This window comes from Balaenoptera physalus, assembly GCF_965194825.1.
Source record: "Balaenoptera physalus genome assembly, chromosome: 7".
Classification (NCBI taxonomy): domain Eukaryota; kingdom Metazoa; phylum Chordata; class Mammalia; order Artiodactyla; family Balaenopteridae; genus Balaenoptera; species Balaenoptera physalus.
In genome coordinates this window covers 90,260,945-90,282,718 of record NC_138886.1, presented here as the reverse complement: position 1 = coordinate 90,282,718, position 21,774 = coordinate 90,260,945, and the positions used below count along the sequence as shown (strand labels likewise).

At 35.5% G+C, this 21,774-nt stretch overlaps 2 protein-coding genes across 6 annotated transcripts in view; one reads left to right on the top strand and one right to left on the bottom strand.

The window, feature by feature from the left end:
• The window catches only part of CENPP (centromere protein P), a 236,977-nt gene that overhangs the window by 103,785 nt on the left and 111,418 nt on the right, over positions 1 to 21,774 (top strand). The gene's annotated exons all lie outside the window — the stretch shown is intronic.
• On the bottom strand, positions 724 to 21,531 carry OMD (osteomodulin). 2 transcript variants are annotated; one of them, XM_082469815.1, is made up of 4 exons: positions 11,141 to 21,531; positions 9,344 to 9,381; positions 6,123 to 7,077; positions 1,988 to 3,525 (listed from the first exon to the last, which is right to left on the bottom strand). In XM_082469815.1, exons 3-4 carry the CDS (start codon positions 7,060 to 7,062, stop codon positions 3,197 to 3,199), a joined length of 1,269 nt encoding a protein of 422 aa, XP_082325941.1. In that variant the 5' UTR covers positions 7,063 to 7,077; positions 9,344 to 9,381; positions 11,141 to 21,531; the 3' UTR covers positions 1,988 to 3,196. The 2 variants fall into 2 exon arrangements, with proteins under 2 accessions (XP_082325940.1, XP_082325941.1); XM_082469814.1 differs by lacking the exon at positions 9,344 to 9,381 and having other exon boundaries at positions 724 to 3,525.

Here is a 21,774-nt window from a genome sequence, read left to right as displayed (position 1 = left end):
AAAGATGCTAACTCCATTCTAGAGGGTCCCAGAGAGAGCGCCAAGGCATGCGAAGCACAGCTGATGGCTGGCGGCACATATATCCAGTGGGCTGCTGGGCTGGACATACTGCAGTAATTACTGCTTGTAGGGTACCTGTAACTGGCATGCAGTTTGTTAAATGCTTTGGTATGTACACTATCTCTGCTTGTCCTTATAACAGCCCTGTGAGAACCACCTTCCTTATAGAAATGCAGAAAGGGAGGCTTCAAGAAGTAACTTACTGAGAGTCATCTTGCTTAGTTACAAGTGTGAAGTCAGGCTTCTACCAAGGTATATCTGATTTCAAATTCCTTGTTACGAACTGCTAAACTGTGCAGTTTTTTTCTTCACTAAGCCTGTTCATTGAAGATTAAAATGTATTTTCATTTGTCAATTTAGGAGGAGATAAAAATAGGTGCTCCAGAATTCTGAAAATTTGGAGGGTTTTAACTGTGCAAGAGTTGAAATAAGTAATTACCACATCTTTATATTAATCTCACCTTGGGACCTTGTTTTCTCCACTCTTGCCAATCAGTCCCTACTCACACATCAAAGTACCACCTCTTTGAAGCCTTCAACTGCTTCACATCCTGGCCAGAAATAAAGTCGGTATATCTGTGTTCACATCATGTTTCAGTTACTGCCACATTGTATTTCTTTCTTCCTTTTGTTAGAGTGAGTTATTAGATCTTATTGTCTATGTTAAATTTTTAAATAACAACTTTATTGAAATAATTTACATCTCATGCAATTCACTTTTTTAAAGTGTACAATTCAGTAGTTTTTAGTATTTCCAAACTTGTACAATCATCACTATAATCAATTTCAGAATATTTTCATCACCCCCAAAAGAAAGACTCTATCCATTGTCAGTCGCTCCCCAGTTTCCCTTTATTCTCCTGCCCCTCAACCCCAGGCAGCCAATAATCTTCTGTCTCTATAGATTTGCCTCTTCTAGACATTTTATATAAATGGAATCATACAATAAGTGGTCTTCTGTGACTGACTTTTCACTAGCATAATGTCTTCATGGTTCATCCATGTAGTAACATGTATCAGTACTTCATTCCTTCTTTTGGCTGAATAATTTTCCATTGTGTGGATATACCACATTTTGTTTATCCTTTCATCAGCTGAAGGACATTTGAGTGGTTTCCACTTTTTGGCTATTAATGAATAATGCTGCTATGAACATTTGTGTACATGTTTTTGTGTGAACATATGTGTTCAGTTCTCTTAGGTATATATCTAGGAGTGGAATTGTTGGATCATAGGTAACTAACTTTTTGAAGAACTGCCAGACTGCTTTCCAAAGCAGCTGCACCATTTGACTTCGTCACCAGCGGATTCCACTTTCTGTACCTCCTCATTAATACTTATTATTTCTCTGCCTTTTTGATTATAGCCATCCAGTGAATGTAAAGGAGTATCTTGCTGTGGTTTTGATTTGCATTTTCCTGATGGCTCCTCATTAAATTTTAAATTGTTCTGGGTAAGAAATAGTCTTCTCTTTCTGATCTCCTAAAACACCCACAGTATTTTCCACATATTAGCTCATAATAAATGTTTAAATTTATAACCCTATTTTAAAAAATTTCAATAAAGGGGGAGATGGTCCTTAAAGTTTTTTACCTCTTTGGAAAATGTGCTTTACCCACATCACTAACGTTTTGCTCTTACCTTTACCCTCACACCTGTGTCTCATAGCGTCACAGGTGCACATATGTATTCTGTTTGACTTCTCATTACTAAGCCCTGCATACCAAAAGACTTGCTGAATGTTAATTAAATGAATGAATGAATGGAATGTTGTTCATGTTCATTCTGGGTTGTTGAGCTTGTCCCTGGGGACATGTGGGTGTTCTGTTTCTGCTACATGCTAATAATCTACTCAAAGATATAAAGAGCATTAGAGGCTTCATTTTAAACTGTCATCTCCAGAAAAATAGACTCACCACTAGAAAACTGCTTTTAAAATATAGTTTTAATTTGTCTTTTTGCATACTGTTTAAATTGTTACTGTTTGTTTGAGGGGTTTCCTGTGTAGGCAGTTCCAGATTTGTGTTTATTCCTTATCTGAGGAATTCTGTGAAATATTAGCCTGGTAAATCAAGAAAGTTCATCATAGAAGTTATACTTCATTATAAGGCATACTTAAAATGCTTCAAAATGATATATGATTTTTAAGGATTTAAAGAAGATATCAAAGCCTGTCATTCAAATTTCAAAGGAACTCTATTCAACTTTAACACTGTGTAAATAAACATTGATATACATATATGTTTCTAATATATTGTGCTAGGAAAATAGAAGTGTTTAATTATGTTGATATACTTTCTTGTGCTAACATTAACTTAACCTTGTGAACAGAGCAGTTATTTATTAGCAAATCTTTATGTAACTAAAACCTTTCTCTAGTGAATTTACTATAGAAACACTGGAACGCAGTCAAGATTGTTTTGTACAATTGCTGAAATTTGCTAAAATACGAATTGTGATAAGATGATTTGGTGTTTTTTAGGTGTCCAAATACAGGGTTTAAATATTTGTTGCTTTCGTGCTCTGAGAGAAAAACAAGACTAGTTGATTTCATAAGTCTGTGTGCCTTGGATCCTTAGTACGGTAGCCTCTTTTGAAAATCAAGAATATCATTCTGTGCTCTAAGTGGTAGGACCAGGGCGGTGGCTGTCATGGTGATGATATTCAAATACAAGTGTGAAAGCTTTTCTGGACATTAGGTCAGAAAAATAGTCTATTCCTTAAATGAGTAGCTGCTGTTACATTAATATAACCTTCTGGCATTTAAACACTGTGCTCATAGTGATTTGAAGCACATGGTTTACAGTTCTTAGCTTCTAACACTATGTCTTTCATCATTATTAGAAAAATTACTGTTAATAGAAGTGGTCATACTTGCTTTTTTTCTCAACATGATGATAATTTAATATTCAAAGTGTAGTTTTTGATTCCTACTTATCATTCTAATTTACATTTCTAAAGATTTGTATCATTTTGAGTAAGTTCTAATCCTGTGTAATGATGCAAATGTTGTCAACAACCTAAATTCAATCTGATCTCTTACTAGTACACAATTCCAGGTATATTACTATGAGCTATGCATATTTAGTTAAATTTATATTGAATAATAAGATTTTGTGATGTTATAAATGTATACTTATATAGTTTCTTGCCATTCTTGACTTCCATAATAGTGAGGGTCAACGTTTTCTTCTGTTCCTTCTTCTTCTGGGGCTTCATGGTGATCATCGTGATCTTCACTGTCAACATCATCTTGAAATCTCCTGAACACTTGGGTCTTCAGTTGTATGGTTTGACCATTAGTGCTTCTTTGTTCACCATAATAAATAGTGTGTATATGAGGGAAGCAGAGGAAAATGTATGAGCTTATTGGCTCTTTTAGCTTATTTTGATCTACACGAATGTATGTTAAATGATGGTAATGTAGTGGGTCAACAGATGAACACATCAATGTGACATTGATATCTGAAAAATACAAATTAAAAATTAATCCTGCTGTATTACATCCATAATCCTATATTGGATTTTATTTAAATGTTTATGGGGTATAGTTTTATTAATTAAAATACTTGTAAGTGGAATTAGGTTTAATTATTTTTTACAGTAATCAAATAAAATAAAAATGAAACTATAAATGAATTTTGTATTATCAAAATAAACGATGGCTTCACTGGCTATTAAGTAATTATTTAAGTATTAAATAAATTATTTAAGTAATAAATTCTTAGTAGAAACAATCTCAAAAAGAAAAAAGTGAAAATCATCTATAGTTCCACTACTCAGGATCTCATATTTCTTTGTATACCCTACAGTACTAATTCTCAATGTTCAAGGTGATAACATTTAATAGAAAAGACTATAAACCTTGGAGTACACCTTTCTCTGGGGCCAATTTCTGCCATTTCCCTAGCCAGCTTGAAAGCAACCATTTTCAGCAATTTGTAAAGCATAAGTTTTCAAAGATTCGTTCTTTAAAAGGTCAAAATACTCTTCTTTCTGTCTTTAAAAGACAATGATGTTCATCAATGAATTGAGTAAAGTTGCAGGATACAAAATTAATACACAGAAATCTGTTGCATTTCTGTACACTAACAACGAAAGATCAGAAAGAGAAATTAAAGAAACAATCCAACTTACCATCACATCAAAAAGAATAAAATAACTAGGAATAAACCTACCTAAGGAGACAAAAGACCTGTCTGTACTCCGAAAACTATAAGATGCTGATGAAAGAAATCGAAGATGACACAAACAGATGGAAAGATGTACCATGTTCTTGGATTGGAAGAATCAATATTGTCAAAATGACTATACTACCCAAGGCAATCTACAGATTTGGTGCAATTCCTATGAAATGACATTTTTCACAGAACTAGAACAAAACAATCTTAAAATTCATGTGGAGACACAAAAGACCCCGAATAGCCAAAGAAATCTTGAGAAAGAATAACGAAGCTGGAGGAATCAGGCTCCCTGACTTCAGACTATGCTACAAAGCTACAGTCATCAAAATGGTGTGGTACTGTCACAAAAACAGACATATAGATCAATGGAACAGGGTAGAAAGCCCAGAAATAAACCCACACACCTATGGTCAATTAATCTACGACAGAGGAGGCAAGACTATACAATGGAGGAAAGACAGTGTCTTCAGTAAATGGTGCTGGGAAAACTGGACAGCTACATGTAAAAAAATGAAATTAGAACATTCTTTAACACCATACACAAATTAAACTCAAAATGGATTAAAGACCTAAATGTAAAACCAGATACTATAAAACTCTTAGAGGAAAACATAAGCAGAACACTCTTTGACATAAATCACAGCAATATCTTTTCTAAGCCATCTCCTAGAGTAATGGAAATAAAATAATAAATAAACAAATGGGACCTCATTAAACTCAAAAGCTTTTGCACAGCAAAGGAAACCATTAAAAAAATGAAAAGATAACCTACAAAATGGAAGAAAATATTTGCAAACGATGCAACCGACAAGGGATTAGTCTCCCAAATTTATAAAGAGCTCATACAACTCCATAACAAAAAACCAAACAACCCAATTAAAAAATGGTCAGGAGACCTAAAGAGACATTTCTCTAAAGACGACATACAGATGGCCAAGAGGCACATGAAAAGATGCTCAACATCGCTAATTATTAGAGAAATGCAAATCAAAACTACAATGAGATATCACCTCACACCAGTCAGAATGGCCATCATCAAACAATCTATAAACAATAAATGCTGGAGAGGGTGTGGAGTAAAGGGAACCCTCCTACATCGTTGGTGGGAATATAAATTGGTACAGCCACTATGGAGAACAGTATGGAGGTTCCTTAAGAAACTAAAAATACAGCTACCATATGATCCAGCAATCCCACTCCTGGGCATATATCCGGAGAAATCCATGGTTCGAAAGGATAGAGGCACCCCAAATGTCATTGCAGCACTGTTTCCAATAGCCAAGACATGGAAGCAACCTAAATATCCATCGACAGATGAATGGATAAACAAGATATGATACATATATACAATGGAATATTACTCAGCCATTTAAAAAAAATGAAATAATGCCATTTGCAGCAACATGGATGGACCTGGAGATTATCACACTAAGTGAAGTAAGTCAGAGAAAGAAAAATATCATATGATATCACGTATATGCAGAATCTAAGAAAAAAATGATACAAATGAACTTATTTACAAAACAGAAACAGACTCACAGACTGAGAGAACAAACTTATTGTTACCAGGGGGGAAGAGTGGGGGAGAGGAATAGATTGGGAGTTTGGGATTGACATGTACAACAAGGACATACTCTATAGCATGGGGAACGCTGCTCAATATTCTATAATAACCTAAATGGGAAAAGAATTTGAAAAAGAATAAATACATGTATATGTATAACTGAATCACTTTGCTGTTCACCTGAAACTAACAACGTTGTTAATTAACTATGCTCCAATATAAAATAAAAATTAAAAATAAATAAGTAAATAATTAAAAATAAATAAATAATAAAAATAAAACCAATACACACAAAAAAATGAAATTTTACATACTTTCAATTTCATTATTTTCTAGGTATAGGTGTTCTAAATTTCTTGGAATATAGAATGCTTGCTTCAGTTTGTTGTGTCCAACATTGAGCTCTATAAGGTTGGAAAGATTAAAAATATAATATGGGATGTCTTGTAGTTTATTGTGTGACATTCTTAGAGCATGAAGTTTTGGGAGTTCATTGAAGTAATTTTCTGGTATAGCAGATATTGAATTATTTTCTAAAGACAGATACATAAGTGAAGAAGGCAAACCAGGAGGCATTGATTCTAATCTGTTATTACATAGGTTAAGCTGCATTAGTTTTTCCATTTTCGCAAGGATTTTTTCTTGTAATGTAGAATCATCAATTTGATTATAACAAAGATCAAGCATGGTCAAGTTTACTAGCCCATTCACAGCATTTGTCTGCAGTCTGGAGATCTGATTGTAACCAAGAAGAATCCTTTCCAAAGACTTAGGAAGAGGAAATGGAAAGTCTTCTAAATTGTTATGCTGTAGGTGAAGTTGTAGTAGATTTGACAATTTAGCAAACACACCATGATCAATCTTTTGAGATTTAATTTTGTTGTGGCTGAGGTTGATTTCTTTAAGATGAGTGGCATTGATGAATGAATCTGCAGTCACAGCCTCAATTTCATTAAACTGAAGATAAACTTGCTGAATGTATGCTGGAATATTTGGGATAGCCTTGAGTTTGCGATTATCACAGTACATTGATGATGGAAAGTTAGGTGGACAGAAGCATTCACTGGCACAACCTAAAGTATGCTGATGAAATGGAACTCCATAATCTTCATTTTGATGAAATTGGAATTCTGGTTGGTAGACATCATCTGGTTCTTGGTCATAATCTTCATCCCATTGATAACTTTCATACTGGCAATATACTTTGACTCCAAGAAAGAAGAAAAGGACACATACTGGACTTGAAAAGCCCATGTTCCTTTTTTTGTCCTATTACAAGGCAAAAAGGAAATATATTGTGGGAAAAGTGAGTAAACTTAGAATAATTTGTATATAAATTGACAGTTATATAAAATGCATAATATCTATATCTGTATTGAAATATATAAAAGAATGTCCAGAATTAATGGGTGCTGCTCAGACCAAAATTAGTGTATAAGGTGGTATTTTTTAAAAAGTCACATACTGCATTGAACCAGACTAAGTAACCATCTTTTAGGAGAATCTCGATTTGTCTTGCTTACTAGACTATAGATTTACAATGATAGCATGACATCTCTCCACCCCAAAGCCAAGTGCTTTTTCCGTATAAATGCTGGATGTTCTCACTGACTATTTGGCCCCTTCAGTGATGTTTACTGCCTATGAGAAGAGAGACTCTATGTTTTAGTTACTTAGGAGATTCTTGATATTAACCAAAATTTTCCCGCTGCACCTTTTGTTTGCTGATGTTCTTTTCTGCTCTTTGGAAGAACATAGAACACTCCATTTTATGTGAAAGCTTGAGATATTAAAAATAACTATCATGTTTCCTGTTAGTGTTTTCTGTCCAAGACTGTGACTTCAAATTTTCCCTGTGAAATGGTTTGCAGAATCCAATTATTTTGTCTCTGACTTTACTTGAATAACTACTTTAAATCACAAACACACACAATATTTACATTCTACAAAATTAGTTTCTAATTGGTTATTCTATACATTTTTCCTATTACCTTCCTAGCTTCTTTTTTTCCACTAATATTTTGGAGTTAATTTCTAGATGCACAGATATTAAAAACACACTGTCCTGTCTCCCAGGAGTTTAGGTCTTAGTGGAGAATCAGATGATGACCTTGCCTCTTTTTTCACTAAGAAAATAGAATAGACAATCATTTACTCTAATATATTGACTTCTATTTAATCTTATCCCTTCCTACGTAAAATGCCAAAATGGTAATGGTTTCATCTTTTAAACAATTTTGATTTTGAAATTCATAAAGTTTCCTTTCGCAAATCTAAATAGACTCCATCCATTGTTCCTTTTTATCCATGTGATTCATGGAGGACATGGCATTTGAATTAGACTTTGAAGGAATATGAGGGTTCTCACAGAGGGAAATAGGGAAGATTTGCATATAGAAGAGATGAGCAAAAACATGTAAGCAACAAAGGGTGAGATGTTTGGAATGCGGTGGTTAACTGTTGAAGGAGCAAAATAAGACTGTTACAGCCAATCTCAACCAGAACCTAGAGGCCTAAATTGTGACCTCAGGAATTTGCACTCTGGGAATGAACACCTAGTTTAATTCATTAATATAGCTGAGCCATAATCTTCACACTGCAGTGTTCATGCATGAAGTAAGATAGAGTCCTGGGAGGAGAAGTGAAAGAGTGTGGTCTCATCCCAAAGGGCAGTGTTCAGTGCTGGCTGACCCAGACAGGGCACTGGGAAGCTCCCAGTGGGTATGATTAGGAGTGCTTTTTCACCTGCTATAATTAGTGACCCTGTACTAGATGTTGTGTGGGGACATGGTTAGAAAAGAGCCTTGCAAATATTACTAGTGATTTAGTTAGTTTGATTGGGTTACTTGATGATTGTCTTGAATTTTAGGGGTGAGGCACTGTGCTTGGTGGGAAACACGGAAATGAAGAAAATATGAAGACATAAGCATACAATTTAGTGCATACAATTTAGTGGACAAGAGAGGCACAGCACAGTGAACCATATTCTCAGGCAGAGGGAAATATGGTTTGCAGCAGAGATACCAGTGCTGTGGGAACCAGTGGCTTAACCCTGCTTGGGAGAGACAGGGAAACCTTTGCAGACATCATTTGGCCAAGACTTTGGGAGATTCCCAGGAATGGGTATAGAACACCCTATACATATTACTCTCTAGTTGATAATATTTTATGTATTAAAAGTATATTATTATACTCATTATACTAGAACATATCAACTTTTTTTTAAAGTGCTTGTCATACTTCATTTAAAGTACTGCACCATGGAGTTGAGATGAAAGTAGAAGCAAAGAGGCAGAGACATGCAGCTGTGCGGGGTCAGGCCATGTAGGGGGGTCTCAGAAGCTGACTGATACACAGTTGAACTTTGAAAAGAGTACTGCTCATCAGAACTCTGAATTTTATCCTTGTGTTAGAACATCATTAATCATCAGTTAGTAACCTTACATTTGAGAATTAAAGTCATGACTGTTCAACAACTACAAGAAATTGTTGGGGAAAAAGGAGACCTGGATGATACTTTTGGTTCAGCACTTACCTTTGCCTAGGAATCAAGACCTCATGACGAGGGCCTCTCTGAAAATAAAGGGATTCTTAGTATTATCTGCTTTTGGTCTTCTTGGCCACCTAAGAAGAAAGGTCTTTCCCTGAAGACAGTTTCTCTTCTAAATCTGAGTTCGTCATCATTGTCCTCATCCACTGAGGACCTCGGCCCTGTAGCTCAACCTTGTCCCACTCCCTTTTCAATAAGTGCTGTTTTCTGGTCTGAAATCCATTCCATCTCCATTGATATACCCATTATTTTCTATTTTTCTTACTCCTCAACTTCACCCCTGATCATTTTCCCTGTTATAGTGCTCTCTTATTTCTTTTTATCCAAATTTTTCATTCAGCTAATCTTTTACCAGCCATTTGCAAGGCATATTTTTATTACTTCTGCCTTTTATGTTCGGCAATTTATGCCTTGTCTCCTATAGGATAACTCATAGCAAAACATTATAACTCACTGTCAATCATCTCATTTCTCACCCTCTAATTTTTGACAGACTCTAGTACAATGCACAGTTTGTAAGTGCTCACAGATTTGTTGAATGCATGATTGATTTTTTGTTATAGATTACATCTTGTTAGTGATGTTTATTGCTACTAATGTTGATTATTTCTAGGCATTTATTTCACCACAGTGATTTCTCTAAATGAACATTTTCACAGAGAACATGGCTGTTCTCTTTTCTGTTGAATATTTCTCTGTCACAATATACTGTATTCACTTTCCTACCTGTGTTCCTTACTTTGTTTAGTAGAAAAATCACAAATGTGAAAAAGAAAGTTTAAAGCAAAGTGAAATATGTTACCAGGTTTTTTAAATTACTCATTAATATGAATTTTTCATATTATAGCTAAAAAAGTTTCTATGTCATAACATTTCTCTTACCTGGAAAAAAGCACTCGTGCTTTCATCAAGAAAGTTCTAATTTAAATTACTAATCAAAATGAGATGGAACTTTGTCCTGGAAAGTTTAAAGTAATTGGAAAGCTTCATAGCATTTTATTATTTTAAAAACTTAATTGTTTTATTGGTATGCCACAGAAACTAAAATATAAGAAACCAAGTATTAGGATATGATTCAGAATTTTTTCCAAAGCAGTTTTAAATTTAACTCTGTAAAATTAAAGTTGTGTACATCACTATCACACACAAGGCCTAAGGAAGTAAAACTCTTTTGCTATTAAAAATATGAAAGTCTCAAAATTATTTTTAGCCATAATAAATTTGGATCTTAATTAACTGAAACCCAAGAAACTAGAACCTTCAGTGCTAGATAGAGTACTTGTATTTTCTCTTTGAGGAAGAGGCAAACACATCGTAATATCAGGGATTTGGTTAATAAAGAAATTTTGAGAAAATTTCTAGTGAAATTTGTACAAATACCCATTTTTCTAAAACCAGAATCTCTAGCATTGCTCAGATGTATGGCTCAAAGGCGTTCGCCGGTTTTTTGTCACTTAAAGTTGAGAGAGAGAGAGAGAGAGGGAGAGGGAGAGGGAGAAAGAAACAGAAAATTATTCCATTAACGTGAGAATCTTTCATTCAAAGTAAAAAAAAATCTAAACAAAGATCATTTATTGGGTAAATTTTAAGTTAGAAAATTAAATTCCCTATATTATTTCCCTGAATATTTTTGCTAATCAAATTTTAATGTAGCTTTTACCAGATATTGCTTATAAAAATGTGCATTTATGATGGCTACAATCTATTTTAATGTTAAATCAAATATATTTTTAACAGTAGGAATATTTTCTTTAAAAATTGAAAATTATTTTATCATCATACCTGTTGAGTTTGCTTTAGCTTTCAGGGGCTGATGAATTTGCAAATCCTGTAAATGAATCAGAAATTCCTAAATTCTTAAACTGAATCTCTTAAAAATCCACAGTAACTGTGTGTCCAGGCAGGGCTGTCCCTTGGATTGCTATAGCAATTTAAGCAAATATAATCTACTTGGAAAATACTTGGGTTGAATTAAAATTATGTATTTCTTTTCATTATCCAAAACTTTGTGGACTCAAATTAAAATGCTTGTGTTCTTGGTCAGATTTATGTGGCTTACTTCTTTCTTTTCCCCTTAATTTTGGTTTGAGGTATGGCAAGAATTTCCTCTAGTATGAAAGGCAAACAGAACTAAATGAAACAGCATGTACTGATTACTGTTTTTATTTTCATTTTCATGCCAAAGAATTCTTCAAAGTAAGGTCCACTGTAACATGGAGCTCAGTGTCTTGGCATTTTAAGGTGGAACTCAGAGTCATCTTGAGACCTCGGTTGTCTGATACCGTGTGTTCACACCAGTGCTTCCCTTTATTAAGACAAGGAACCGGGATTAGAAACATACAGCATTTCACATCTAGTTTATTTTAAAAATGAAATAGATGGTCATTGGTGACACAGATTAAATATATTACTTTTCCATACAAAGAAGTATACATTCTTTTCTATCAGCTATCCCGTTTCTCACCTTCATCCCAAATACATCCACTAGCATGCGTTCTAATAACCTTTGAAATAAAATTAATCTCTTAGTTATGGAATTCACTCAGAAGACAAATCTCTGATTTGTCTGTCTTCACTAGTCCAAAAAGTAATTTTATAGTATTGAATAAGATGGAATTAGGAACTTCTGTTGACCAGCTATTATTGCCTTTATTTTGCAGATGTAGAAAATTTACAAATTTCACTGAGTTGTCTCTCTTGAAGAGTGGCAGTTAACTACTTAAATGCTATATTTTTATACCAATATTTTCATATTTTAAACAGAGAGTTAACTTGTATCTCTTGGCAGTGAACTTTGAGTTCATTCTTTGGGACATTCTTTCAAGCTTGTACAAACTAATAAGGTAAAGTGATTCCTGGAATTTGTTTTTGTTTCCTCAAAATAGTATTTTCCATTAGGTTTTTATAAAGAACGCACAAGATTTATTTCATTATACTTCAGATTTTTAAAAAGTGTACAGTGTTTCAAGAGATGTTTTGGCAATACTGTAAAAATCTCATCTATTATTTGAGACACTGGTATGTAAAACGTGGCAGACCATATTTGGGCCAAGATTTCATCTTGTTACTGATCTTTTCCATATGTTTCCTTTTAGTGTTTGTTCTTAAAACTCAGACTTCCACACTAAGGAAAAGAGAGCAAATCTGTACTTTTTCCAAAAATCATTCTACATGCCCTCACAGTTCTTTTGGAAGGTTAATGTAAAATTAACAGCTTAATTTTTATTAGATTATTCTTTTAACTCTGTGATTTGAACTTATGATAGTGATTATGTTGTTCATGTTCCTAACAAATGTGAAAATATTTATCAATAGATAGCTACAACACTCAAAATTGAAAGTGTCTAAGAAATTTAAATAAGGTTGATGGTGTCCAGGAGGTTTAGGTTTGGCAGGGTGTGGGAAGGGTGGTTTGAGTCAGGCCTTAGAGGAAAACTAGAAGATGCAAGTGATTGTGATAGTTCACTGTTTCAGTTGGTGGTTATTTTATTTTATTTAAAATTTTTAAAAATTTTTATTTATTTATTTTTGGCTGTGCTGCACGGCTTGTTGGATCTTAGTTCCCCGACCAGGGATTGAACCCTCACCCTCGGCAGTGAAAGCACAGAGCCCTAACCACTGGACCACCAGGGAATTCCCTCAGTTGGTGGTTATAATTGTAGCAATTAAGGAGAGAAGTCAGTTGAATTGATGAAAGTCTAAATTATATTCTATGATTATAATTTGACTGAAGTAGATAAACTATCTCAGAGCCAAATAACTAGTGCTGGCTAGGAAAGGTCTGACTGAGACTGGTAATTATGGTAATAAACCATAATAAAGATTTTTAATTCATTTATTCATCCAGCTAATATTTGTTGAGCACCTACTTTGTTCAAGGCAGTTTTAGGTGCTGAGAACCCAGCAGTAAAAGTCCCTGTTATCACTGAAGAGGAAGAGAGAAAATAAACATATCAGGTGGTGTGGAGTGCAATGGAGAAGAACAAAGCAAGGCAGAGGGGTAAAAATGAATGAGCACAGGGGTTTAAGTCAATAGTTCTGACACTACTGTGATGTATGCTGGAAAGGAATGGTTATGTAACTGTGTGGTGAATGGGGGAGCCAGGTGTCTCACCGCTGGAGGGAGGTTACAGGTAAGCAAGTGGAGGTGGTGGGAATGAAAGGCTACAGTTGTTTTAGATCTCATTAATACTTGACATTATCTAACTTTCCCCCCAATTTTTAGGTATATGATGGTATTACTTGTGATTTTAATTTCCATTTCCCTGATTACTAAAGAGGCTGAACATTTTTTCAAATGTTTTTCAGCCATTTGGATTTTCTCTTCTGAGGTATGCCTGTTAATGTTTTTTGCTCATTTTTCTGTTGTGTTATTTGTCTTTTTCTTATTTATTTTTAGGGGTTTTTTATATGTTTATGGATACCCATTTTTTGTTAATATGTGTGACACTCATCATTTTTCAGTTGATTCTCTTGGGTTTTTCAGGTACATACGAATCATATGCAAATGATATTGTACCTTCTTTCTAATTGTTTTTGAGAGGATAGCTCTTATTTCAAGAAGATATTTTGCAAATCTTTACTCTTCAGACAATTGGACTGTTGCTTTGTGTTTCTCCTGGTTAACTCCTAAGTAAACCACATGAGATAAAAGTACAATTCAAGTCAATAAGCCACATGATAACAAAACTAGAAGACATCATAGAAACTTCATCAAATAAGGAGGTATAGAGAGAAGAATTTAAAAAGACCAGCATACTACCAGCCACAGATGGCAAAGAGAGAGCAAGGAAGCACTCAAAGGCTCATGGAGCAGCCAGTACTTTCCACCCTCACAGAGTAAAGTTCCAAGGTAATATACACAATTAAAAAGTAGTTGTCTGTATAATCCATTAATTTTTTTTTTTTTCACTGACTGGGACTGAGTACAAAGCAATAGCGTTTTCAGACTCAGGAAAGGGTTATAAGATGCGTTTCCCTTGCCAAATTAATGGGAATGCCAAATTAATGGGAATGTTTTCTTTTTTGTTAAAGGAGAGGGTGGGCCATGTGGATCCAGGAAGCAGAATTCCTATTACTTATGTTTACTCAAGTTAACAGTTATTAAGGAAATTTTTAGGAGAGGGTTATACAGGAGTGAAGTACTGACACATACTGAAATTTTTAGGAGAGGGTGACAAGGTTCTGGGATGTCTGCTTGGTGGAGTGAGTGAATGAATGGATGTTTGCTGGGTGAAGTGGGAGTATGAACTGGGAAGGGGCACGGAAGAACCTTCTGGAGTGATAGAAATCTTTTATATCTTGATCTGCTTTGAACGAATGGTGCTAAGACAACTGGAACACATGCAAAAATTTACTGAATGGAACAAAGACCTAAGTGTTATAGCTAATATGGTTAAATTTTAGAAGAAAATATAATGTTAGTCATTATGACCTTGGGTTAGGCATCAGTTTCTTAGATGTGGCACTAAAAGCGCAAGAATCAGAAGAAAAAATAGGTAAATTGGATGTCATTAAAATTTAAATTGTTTTCTGTGCCAAAAGATACTATCAAGAAAGTGGAAAAAAAAAAAACCAACCCACACATGGGAGAAAAATTTTGCAAATCATATATCTGATTAAGAACTTGTGTCTAGAATAAATAAAGAACTCGTACAACTCAATAATAATAATAATATTATTAAAATGAGTGAAGGATCTGAATAAATGTTTCTCCAAAGATAACAAATGGTCCATAAACCCATGAAAAGATGCTCAACATCACTAGTCATCAGGAAAATGCAAATCAGAGCCACAATGAAGTACCACTTCACATTCTCTAGGATAGCTGAAATAAAAAATATGGACAATTACAAATGTTGGTGAGGATGTGGAAATATTGGAATCTACATATATTGCTGATGAAAATTAAAAATGGCACAGCCACTTCAGAAAACAATCTACAGTTCCTCAAAAAGTTAAACATAAAGTTGCCGTTTGACCCATCTGTTTTACTCCTAAGTATATACCCAGGAAAAGTGAAGACATACGTTCACACAAAAACTTGAATGCACATATTTATAACAGCCAGAAAGTAGAAACAACTTATATGTTGATCAGCTGGTGAATGGATGAATAAGTGTGGTCCATCTATACAATGGAATATTACTTGGCAATAAAAAGGAGTGAAGTACTGACACATGCTACAACATGAATGAACCTTGAAAACATTATAAGTGGAAGAAACCAGTCACAAAAGACCACATATTATATGATTCCATTTATATGAAATGTCCAGAATAGGCAAATTGATAGAAACAGTAGATTTGCGGTTACCTAAGGCTGGGAGTAAATGACATTAATCAGGACAGGGTTTCTTTTTGGAGTGATAAAAATGTTCTGAAATTGGTTGTGGTGATGGCTGCTAAGCTTGAATATATTAAAAACCTTTGAACTGTATACTTTAAATGGTAAATTGTACAGTATGTGAATTATATCCACAATAAAGCTGTTATTAAAAATAATAATAGCGATGGGAGTTTAAATGAATAAGATTGGCTTAAGTTGGTAATTTTAAAAACTGAGTGAGAAGTAGATGAAAGTTCATTGTAGTGTTTTGTCTACTTTTGCTTCTATTGAAAATTTTCCTTAATAAAAAGGAAATCTCTTTTTTACATTTGGTAGTGTATATATGTCCATGCCAAGATAGCTAGTGGGAAGCAGCCACATAGCACAGGGAGATCAGCTCGGTGCTTTGTGACCACCTAGAGGGGTGGGATAGGGAGGGTGGGAGGGAGATGCAAGAGGAAGGGGATATGGGTATATATGTATAAATATAGCTGATTCACTTTGTTATACAGCAGCAACTAACACAACATTGTAAAGCAATTATACTCCAATGAAAGTGTTAAAAACTAAAAATTAAAAAAAAAAAAAGGAAATCTCCAGCACTCAAACTGCAAGTTTTAATATTAGGAATTCATATGACTCATTGCACCCTCCATGTAGAGCTGAACATGGCACATGCTTTTGCCCCTTGGCCTGATTTGTCCTTGTGTTTCTGCCCCTTCCAGCCTTTGTAACCTCTTCCCCTCTCTATGGAAGGGCTCGTTTTAAAGGTCCCTCAGTAAGCCCTTACCCTTTCTTTAGAAGGTCTCATTTTAAAGGGCCCTCTGTAAGCTCTTTCCCTTGACTATGGAAGGGCTCATTTTAAAGCAGTTATCTTTATTTTCATGCTGTTATTTTACCAAGGGAGAGATGTCACTGCTGGGAATATGTACCTTGTTACAGCACTGGTCAGAGCTGATGGGGTGGGGGGATCTGTTTTAGAGCTCCCCAGAGCCTGTGATAGAAACTGTATTGAGAAAAAATGTGCAATGGGAAAAAATGCCATCTGCCCCTACTTCAGAGTAATGTGGAACACACAGTACATCTTCATCAGGTGAGTATAGGTCTGTGGGCGAACTGGAGCGGGAGGAGGAGCTTCTAGGATGAAAGAAAGATATGTAGGATAAAAACACATTGCCTTGTTAGAATGAGGATAAAGGCTTTTTCTTTCCCTTCGATAAGCACCCTTTGCTGATTTAATCCAGAAGAATGTTTTGAGCCAATGAAGTGTGGTAGGCTTTGGTGGGGGGGGGGGGAGAAAAAGGGGATGCAAAGATGACTTTGCAATCAAGTGCTTACACTCAAGATATCTACAATCCTCTAGAGAATGTGAAGAAAACAACCCATGTATAAATAGCTATAATAAGTTAGATTGTGATAAGTACAAAAGAGAAGCACATCAAAATACTGGGAAGATTTGGAGGGTGGGGTGTGAGAAGCCACATCTGTTTATGGGAGAATCAGGAAGATGAACTGAGATGGGTGACCTTTGACACAGACATTTGAGGTTGGATAAGACTTTGATAGATGTAAAGGACAGCATTAATAAAGACACAGAAGCCGGAAAATACAGACCATATTTGAGAAATAGCAAGTAATCTTCAGCTGGAGTATAAAAAGATGTAAACATGAACTAAAAAGCTCAAAAAGCATTACTTAAATGTAGATCATGGAAGTCTTGAAAGATGGGTTAAGCACTTTTTTAAAAAATTAATTAATTATATATTTTTGGCTGCATTGGGTCTTAGTTGCTGTGCACGGGCTTTTCTCTAGTTGTGGTGCGTGGGCTTCTCATTATTGTGGCTTCTCTTGTTGTGGAGCACGGGCTCTAGGCACGTGGGCTTCAGTAGTTGTGGCTCGCTGGCTCCAGAGCACAGGCTTTGTAGTTATGGTGCACGGGCTTAGCTGCTCTGCAGCCTGTGGGATCTTCCCGGACCAGGGCTCGAACCTCTGTTCCCTGCATTGGCAGGCGGATTCTTAACCACTGCGCCACCAGGGAAGCCCTGGGTTTGCTTTTGAGAGTTTGTTACTCCCCAGCAAGGTCCGCTTTTTTTTTCTTTTTTTTTAACATCTTTATTGTAGTATAATTGCTTTACAATAATAGTGTGTTAGTTTCTGCTTTATATCAAAGTGAATCAGCTATACATATACATATATCACCATATCTCTTCCCTCTGCATCTCCCTCCCTCCCGCCCTCCCTATCCCACCTCTCTAGGTGGTCACAAAGCACCGAGCTGACCTCCCTGTGCTATGCAGCTGCTTCCCACTAGCTATCTATTTTACATTTGGGAGTGTATATATGTCCATGCCACTCTCTCACTTTGTCACAGCTTACCCTTCCCTCTCCCCATATCCTCAAGTCCATTCTCTAGTAGGTCTGTGTCTTTATTCCCATCTTACCCCTAGGTTCTTCATGACCTTTTTTTTTTTTCTTTGATTCCATATATACGTGTTAGCATACCATATTTGTTTTTCTCTTTCTGACTTACTTCACTCTGTATGACAGACTCTGGGTCCATCCACCTCACTACAAATAACTCAATTTCGTGTCTTTTTATGGCTGAGTAATATTCCATTGTATATATGGGCCACATCTTCTTTATCCATTCATCTGTTGATGGACACTTAGGTTGCTTCCATGTCTTGGCTATTGTAAATAGAGCTGCAATGAACATTGTGGTACATGACTCTTTTCGAATTATGGTTTTCTCAGGGTATATGCCCAATAGTGGGATTGCTGGGTCATATGGTAGTTCTATTTTTAGTTTTTTAAGGAACCTCCATACTGTTCTCCATAGTGGCTGTATCAATTTACATTCCCACCAACAGTGCAAGAGGGTTGCCTTTTCTCCAAACCCTCTCCAGCATTTATTGTTTGTAGATTTTTTGATGATGGCCATTCTGACTGGTGTGAGGTGATACCTAAGATCCACTTTTGAGACGTGGATTTCAGAGGCCTTCACATGAGACATTATGGCTAATGTTTAGAAATGGATGAGATTACCAGGGGCAAAGTGAAGAGGCCAAAACAATATTGGGGAACACTAGCCATTAAAGAGCAACCCTGGTGGCACAGTGATTAAGATTCCGCCTGCCAGTGCAGGGGACACGGGTTCGATCCCTGGTCCGGGAAGATCTCATATGCCACGAAGCAACTAAGCCCATGCGCCACAACTACTGAGCCCGCGTGCTACAACTACTGAAGCCCGCGCGCCCAGAGCCCGTGTTCCGCAACAAGAGAAGCCACCACAATGAGAAGTCCGCGCACTGCAACGAAGAGTAGCCCCTGCTCACCGCAACTAGAGAAAACCCACACACAACAACGAAGACCCAATGCAGCCAAAGATCAATAAATTAAATAAGTAAATTTTAAAAATAAATAAAGTACAATGGTACATCTTAACTATTAAAAAAAAAAAAAAAAAAAAGAGCAACCTGAAAGGCATGATAGGTGGAAGCCAAGTAAGCAAAGAATGTCCAGGAGGAAGCACTGTCTACCTTTTTATAAGGTTGATCACTGACTAAAAAATTAGTGTGTCATCGTGGTTAAAACCGGGAACCAGACTGCTGGGATCAAATCCTAGGTCTGCCACAAGGTATCCAATCTTTGTTTTCCAATTTTCATACCCCCAAAAAATAGGAATAAGTAAATGTAGCTCCCTCATAGGGCTATTTTTTTTTTTACACTGTATATCTTAATTTTATTTATTTTTTGACATCTCTATTGGAGTATAATTGCTTTACAATGGTGTGTTAGTTTCTGCTTTATAACAAAGTGAATCAGCTATACATATACATATATCCCCATATCTCCTCCCTCTTGCATTTCCTTCCCATCCTCCCTATCCCACCCCTCTAGGTGGTCACAAAGCACTGAGCTGATCTCCCTGTGCTATGCAGCTGCTTCCCACTAGCTACCTATTTTACATTTGGTAGTGTATATATGTCCATGCCACTCTCTCACTTCGTCCCAGCTTTCCCTTCCCCCTCCCCGTGTCCTCAAGTGCATTCTCTTCGTCTGCCCCTAGGTTCCTTAGAACCTTTTTTTTTTAGATTCCATATATATGTGTTAGCATACGGTATTTGTTTTTCTTTCTGACTTGCTTCACTCTGTATGACAGACTCTAGGTCCATCCATCTCACTACAAATGACTCAGTTTCGTTTCTTTTTACCTCACAGGGCTATTGTGAGGATTAAATGAATAAATGCAAGTAAGGCTTTTGGAAGAATGTCTGAAAATGTTCTTTACACACCACCTATTACTATTAAGTATTATTCATATGGTACCATTTGGGGAAAATAAATTCAAGAAAATTAAGTCCGTTGCAGTAGGTTAAGGACCATGTGAGTAGAGAAGTAATTAAGGCCAAGGTAAGACAATTCTTTTCCCAAAAGATGGAATTAAAAACAAAAGAAAAATAATGCAGTAGTTTAAGGAGGAACAAAATTGATTTAGGAAAAAAGCTTTAGTTTTAGTGACTTCAAGTGATTTTCTAAAAGTATTATATTTGTTTCATGAATTCAGTGATCATTTTTATTGTAGTATTTGGGAGGAAATAAGGATAGATGGTCAATGAGATTTTTTTTTTTCTACCTTGAAGTCCTTAATAAACCCAGTAAGTTGTAGTAATTCATTTGTTCCCAAACTTTAATGGATTTCAAGTGGGTAATATTTTGTATTTACCATAAAATGGGATTGTGGCAGAAGCTTTAATGCAGTTTTGGTGGCTTATGATTTTTATTAGTGATTTGTCTTTTGCAAACATATAACCAAAAATGCTTAACAGCTGTGGGATGAAAAACACAAACATTAAATACAGGAAATTAATTGCAGTGATTTCAGGAATCATTTCCAGTATTTTAAAAATTTTGCTGTCTTTTCTTTTTAGAAAAGGTTAATTTAGCTACTTTAAGCTTCTCTATTCAGATCATAGACTAATCTATTTGTTTAGATGATTCTAACCTTAGCACTAACCTTATGAATTTAATTTAATTTCAAGAACTGGATTCTTACAATTTCAGTGAAAATTTCACTTCTACTTATGTTCTTATAAGTGGCATGATGTCACAATTTTATTTTTATGATATATTGTAGAAAATGGATTTTAAAAAAGAAAGAAAAATGAATTTTATTTATTAAAACTTTAGAACATTTTAATTTTAGGATGATTATCATTGTTAGGTATTCTTCTGTTTTTAAAGGACTTCTTAATCTTTAATTTTTCTTGCAGTAAATTATTGTCCAGTGTAACAGTTATGCATGTTTCATGAATCTTTATGGTTTACAAAGCATTTTCACATATACTTTTATTATTCAGTTCTTATAGCAATTTATTTGATCAGTATTCTCATCCCTACCCTTTATAGATGAGAAGACAGGTTCAAAGAGATTGTGATTTGCCCAAGACTATAAGTGGAACTGGACTTCTGTGTATGTTTTTCCAACTCAGAGCTCTGTATCCCTGGGCTCTTTCTGTTACATCACTACTGGTGCTATTATTTTAATCACACTTTAGTCTTGCCCCTACAGTTTTACCAAACAAAAATACTAACTATTTTGTTTCAGGTTTCCAAATTTGTGTCAGAATTTAGAAATTAAGTAAATTTTCTATAAAGCAGTAGTTCTCAACCAGCTGCAATTTGGCTCCACCCCTTCCCCCGGGACATTGGTGTTTTGGGGAGAAATTGTTGATTGTCACACTGTGGGGCCGGCGTGCAAGTGCTGCTGGCATCTAGTGAGTAGAGACCAGGGAGCTGCCAGACATTCTGCAAAGGACAGCATAACACTCCCCACAGAGAATGATCCAGCCTAGAGTGTCAGCAGTGCCAGAGTTGCGGAACCTCACTATGAAGAAGAAGACCTATTTACCCATTCTTGACCTGGATATCCAGACCCTCCACCCCATTTTACATATCTGTAAGGTACTGCTCTCCCCAAAATTATTTAAAGTCTAGTTTTTGAGGTGGTTTACCATAAAGGTGATTATCTTTCATGGCACAGGTATAATTTGGGATATTTCGGTACTATTATTAAGAATAAGCATTAA